The 6,000-nt window shown below is 36.7% G+C and overlaps 1 protein-coding gene across 3 annotated transcripts in view; it reads left to right on the top strand.

Annotated features, from left to right (window-relative positions):
- The first annotated feature begins 1,196 nt into the window (after nt 1-1,196).
- Nucleotides 1,197-6,000, top strand: part of COL4A6 (collagen type IV alpha 6 chain) — a 269,640-nt gene continuing 264,836 nt past the window's right edge. For 2 of the 3 annotated variants that reach the window (XM_059156532.1, XM_059156530.1), the window contains exons 1-2: nt 1,197-1,468; nt 1,672-1,723. In XM_059156532.1, the coding sequence (XP_059012515.1) occupies nt 1,458-1,468; nt 1,672-1,723 (63 nt within the window). In that variant the 5' untranslated portion in view covers nt 1,197-1,457. The remainder of the gene's footprint in view (nt 1,469-1,671; nt 1,724-6,000) is intronic. The other variant, XM_059156531.1, reaches the window with a different exon arrangement.

The raw sequence follows: 6,000 nt of genomic DNA, 5'->3' as shown, positions 1-6,000 counted from the left end.
TTGGTATTACTCTTCCCTGACCAGTTCCACTCTCACTGGTGAGAGCACCAAAGCCAACTACAAATAGACCTGAGCTGGGACTACTTTTTTTAGCGGATGGATCTTACAGGAAACTGAGATTTTTATTGTTAATGGTTAGAAACAAATTTTGGTTGCTGCTCCCTGGGCACCTGGAGTTGTTTGCCTTTCACTTGCTCGCAAGAAAGTGTCTACATACAATAAAATATGTGAAAAATATTAGGACCGTGTGTGTATATATATATGTTACATAAATATATATATTTATATAATTAAATATATTCTTACAACCAAAGAATCAGGAAAATGAACCTACTTACATGAAGCTTTTATGCGTGTTTAAACATCTAAGATTGAGGAGCATTCAGTAGGTATTAGTAATTATTATATGGTTGGATGTTACTGTAATACAGTCATCTTTTTATTATAGCATTGCTAAATGCTATAATTTGTACCTTTTATATTAAATAATATAAAGGGTATTGAAACTCATTGCGGTTGTCTTTCCCAAGGATTCAATACAGTAAATTTAAAACTTTCGTGCTGTTTTCTTTAAAACTAACACAAACACCTAATTGGAAACATTGATGTAGAGTTAATGGCAGTAGAATTGATGTTTCCAAAATAAAGTAGACTTGAGCATTGCTTTGGTAATCCTGATCTGCAGATTTGTTAAGTAACCAACAGGCCCAGAAACTATTTTGTGTGTACTCCTTGGAGGGTCTTTGGGGATTTGCTGAATATTTCTGATATCTCAGACCCTAGAATTTGCCACTTGAGAGTCTTGCAAGGCTTTGGACCTATTCATGGGGTCCCACTCATCCTTAGGTTCTACACAGTTTTGGGTATATTTACAACTCCAGAAAGAACCACCAAGAGTTTAGTAGACAATCAGAATGAGTGTTATATGCACTTGGGCGAGTGTGCAAGGGCATTTCGGAGTGAATCTGTAGGAGTCCTGTGCCCTAAATCTATTTATGTGTAAGAGTTAACAGTGGTTTATGGAAGTGTACGCTGCATAGTTGCTTAGATCTTAGTGTATAGGTCTCTATGACCCTGAGCGTGAAGCTATGGAGATGCGTGGGAATGTTATGTGCAGAGGTGTCTGAAAGTGAGAAAGACGCCTGGCTGCCCAAGGTAGGGAGGATGATTGACAGCAGGCAGCCCCGCCCCTTTCCCCTCCATTCCTTCCTCTCCTGGTGTATGGAACTATCTTTTTTGAGTGCTGCAAGTTGTAGCGGGCACCGCTGACTGTTTCCCTTTGGGGTACTTCTTATCTAGAAGCTGAGTTTAGTTTCTTCCGAAGTGAGCTACTTCGCCCCCCTACCCGTCCTCCTGATTAAGGAAGCAGCCGCCAAGCATCAGCGTAGCCCTGATGAGCCCGGGCTGTGGAGCCGCTTAGCTGTCTCCCGGGACCCAGCTCTGGAGAAGCCGCAAGCATGCACACTGGGTGAGCTGTTGCTGCCCTGAGCTCCCCTCCCTCTTTCCTACTTTGAGCTACTTTTGCAGGACTGGGACTATACTTGTACTTATGTCATTGTAGAGGAAGGGGCGGGGGGCAGGCAGCCAAAAGGGGTCGGGAATTATGGCCAGACGTAGGTAGGACCCCGGAGCCTTGAGAGCCCATGTTACTCACACTTCTCCTGTTTTCAGGTTGTGGCTGCTCCTGGTTACGTTGTGCCTGACTGAGGAACTGGTAGGAGCTGTGAGTCTCTTCCCCCTACCCCACCTTTTCTCTCCTCCTCCTTTGACCCCTTCCCATTCCACCTCTAGTGTTTGTGTAAGGGGGTTACAGAAGGTTGCACTGGGAAACAGTTCACATCACTCTCCTTTCTAGTGGGAGTTAATGGGGTTCTTAGGAATAGAACAGCGTCACGCTTATGCCTTTGGGGCTCAGGCATCTTTCCGTCCCAAAACTTCCTAATGGGATGGGAAAATAAAAGTAGAAGACACAAGAGATACACATTTCTGAGCCTCTTCCCAGAGGATTTTAAGATGACTGACATCTGATGCTTTTCTGTGCATCTACCTCCAAGACAGAAGAAATGTAATTTCCCCCAGTCTACAAGAACATGAATTGGCACACAAATTTGAGAGTGGGAGGAGAGCCCCAGGAGTGGGACTTGAAAGTGCCGTGAAAGTTATGGAAGTTAAACTTAAGTATTTCCTTGTGATCCTTTGACAGTACCAGATGACAACATCTAGACTCTTTAACTACCTGAACTGAACTAATAACACTAGATGATGTTTGGTTCTGTCTGATGTTTCCTTTCACTGGTTTTCTGTGTCATCAGAAAGTTTAGAATACACAAAAAAATCTGCTGGCAGAAATAAAGTTAGCTGCTGAGTTCAAATGTGAAGTTGTTTGACTATTAAGTACTATTTCACTGCTCTATTTAATAAACTGTTAATAGCCAAAATCACACACTGTATAGATGATAGATATTTACCTTGTGGATTTGACAATTTAAAATAATTGGCCATATTTGTAGTACTTGAAATATTTGTAAATACTATATTTATAGAGCCATACTTAATTCAGTGCAATAAAATCAGCTAATATGTTTATGGGGAGAGGGAGGATTACTTTATCCTGGTATGTATCTTTAAGAAAATATCAGAATAAAGTGAAATGATTTCTCTTAAGAAAAGAGAATGATGCCAGAATACTTGACATCTTGTGCCACCCCCCCACCAACTCAGAACATCAGCTCTTATGTAAGTAAATTCTAGACTTTGTAAACAGGAGTATTGATCTACAATTCTGTGTACTTCTCCATCAGATTCCCCCAGTACACAAGTTTAGTTATAGGTTACCTTGAGGCTCAATACTACATTTATTGAAAATGCCAGGTTTTGATTAGTTAACAATTTGTCCAGGAATCTTGCCACTTATAAAAATGTTATGGCTGGGCAGCATACCCTCCAGCTAAACCTTTATTTTCAGATTCTAGCTGATTGTATTCAGTGTACTTTTGGGGGAAAGCATTAACAAATCATTCTAGATAGCTGGAAACTTCCCAAACACTGCATCTTATCTCTTGATATCCGTAAAAGTCACTGGAGGATTATGCTTTAATTCTTAGAAGTATTGAAATGTGTCTCCAAAATCAAGCACTGCTTTGATGTATGGATTTCAGATTCTGTCTCATTGTTTTACAATGTCACCTGCTATATCAGTGTGAGTGACCCTGGTAAGACTAAAATAAACCTTGAGATACACTGACAATATTTTTTTTTACCTTATTTACATCCAGAGGTGCTCCTTCACTGCTGTTTACTTCTGCGTCATATCTTTGGCAGTGTAAAGCTAGGAGAGTTGCTGGATAAGTTCTCAAAAGATAACTTTTCTGAGGGGAGGTTTTTTTTTGTATTCCTTCCTTGTAGTAGATTCTCCTGTATATTGGGAAGTTCTCATCTCCTCTCAATTCCAGTTTATCCTCTGGGTTTGTAATGTCTTTCACCTTTCAAATGGCTTTAGCTCTTTGAATTCTCTGTACCTTGACTAATATTAATGAAAAAATAACTTTTAAGTAGATTGACAAGGAACTAGGTTGTACTTTTCTATAAGAAAGTGTGTTCACTGTGAACGTTAAGTTGCCAATAACAGAATCTTGGTGAGCATTTGAAATAGGGTCCTTTAGGTAGTTTTGATTTCTCTTTGTCAGAGTTTATAAAGCAGTGCCACTTAAAGGATGGAAAGCTAAACGTTAAAACCTGGGATTAAAGAATGAGTTTCCATTAAATTTCTTTTAAAAGAGTGATGATCTTCAGTGAGGTGAAATGCTTGCACAATTTATCTGAATGAGATAGAGCCTAGGATTTCAGAATATCCATAATCATTTTTGGTTTTTAAGTACTTGAGGCATAGCACACAAAGATTTATTTAAACATAGTCTCTAACTTGCTAGGATATTACTTTCTCAGACAATGCTGGTCATTATGTTTCTTAAAAGATAAGATACCTAATGATAAATTATTATCTGCATGTACCTGCATTATGTTAAAGAAAAGACTAGAAAGATTCATATCTCACCATAGGCCAACACGTCTAGCAGTTAAAGTATGCAGCCAAAGTAGTCAAGGTCCTTATTTTTTCTTCCCAGTTTGCCTCAAATCTCCTTCTGTAAAAGCTCTAATACAACCAAGCATATTTAAAGTCAAAGCCTAGGGACTGTTATCTGGGTAGAGAAAAGGCAAAAGGGGGAGGAAACATATGTCTGTTTGTCCCCTTCTGCAAAGAGCATAGGTAAATCAAGGTCTGATCGAAATACAAGCTTCTTTCCTTAAAGTTGTGACTTGGCCAAGTTGGCCCTTTCCACTGTGATGTTCAGCCCTAATTGCAGCCATCAAAATATGAATAGAGCGTTAGGGATTTTCAGAGACAGAAAAAGTTTCTTCCTACTCTGAGGATCAAGAGGAATATTTACCTTATTTGAGGTTGTGTCTCTAAGAATTCTTTCTTCAAAAGAAACCAACCTTACTGAGATACAATTTAAGAAACCAACCTTACTGAGATACAATTTAAATAACATAAATTCACCCATTTTATGTATACAATTCAATGATTTTTAGTAAATTTGCCAAGTTGTGCAACTACCGCTATATCCAGTTTTAGAAGATTTTCATCATCCCAGTAAAATCCTTCATATCCAGTCACAGTTAATCTTCATTCCTATCCCTAACTCCAAGAGAACATGGATCTACTTTTCTACCTCTATAGATTTGTCTTTTCCAGGCATTTCATATAAAGAGAATAGAATCATATAATATGTGATCTTTTGTGTTTGGCATCTTTCACTTAGCATGATGTTTTTGAAGTTCTTTCATGTTGTAGCATATATCAGTATTTTACTCTACTGGTATTGGCATTTAATATTGATATTTCATTATGGATATACCTCATTTTGTTTATGCATTCACCAGTTAATGGACATTGGGCTCTTTCTACTTTGGGGTTATTATGAATAATGCTGTTATGAACATTATCATCCAAATCTTTGTGTGGACATTCAATTTGCATTTCTTGAGTAGTTATGTAGGAATGGAATTGCTGGGTCATATGAAACAATTATATTTATATTTATTTAAATATTTTGCCCATTTTAATATTTAGATGTCTTATTATTGACTTTAAGAGTTCTTTGTATATTCTGGTTACAAGTCCTTACATTACAACTTGCAGATATTTTCTCCCAATCTGTGGCTGATGGTTGGTCTTTTCATTTTCTTAATATGAAAATTTAAAGTAGTCTTCTGCTTTGCCTTCTAGCAAATATCCTATATCAGCTAGCTGTGAATAATCACAATATATAACATATATATGCATGTATATATGTACATAGAATATGTATCTTGGGTTGACTAAAGATACTGAAATATACATATGAGCACATCATCAAAGGAATCTTCAAATGACTACGTAAATGGTTAACACATAGATGATAATGTAGCTACACTATTGATAGGTCAAATACAAACATATTTTAAGACAAGAGAAGTGGGGAAATAGATATTATTTAATGTGCTACTAAAGAAGCACATTATAGAATTATAGAATTATTTATATATTATCATATATTATATATTATTATAGAATTATTTATATTTATTTATAATTATAGAATTATTTAATGTGCTACTAAAGAAGCACATTATAGAATTATAATTGTATATCACAAATTTGTTTTATTATATGTTTTGATTATTATATTTCAGTATGATTGGTTTCTACTGTAATCCCATGTATTTTACTGAATACATTTAAAAAATTATTCTGAAAAAGAGTCCATAGCCTTCACTAGCCTGCCAAAGTAATCTATGACATGAAAAAAACCCTAGTTATGCAACTGGTTTTTAGAGTAAACAAATTGTCACTTTCTAAGGCTTGTTCAGGAATGAGGGCATTTGCATTTTCTACGCATACCAATAATCTGTTTGATTTTACAGAGTCTCCAGTAAATACACCCCTAGGTACTATAA

Source organism: Mustela lutreola, chromosome X, assembly GCF_030435805.1.
Source record: "Mustela lutreola isolate mMusLut2 chromosome X, mMusLut2.pri, whole genome shotgun sequence".
NCBI lineage: Eukaryota > Metazoa > Chordata > Mammalia > Carnivora > Mustelidae > Mustela > Mustela lutreola.
Note: the sequence above shows the minus strand (reverse complement) of the source record. Positions and strands in the feature narration are given on the sequence as shown.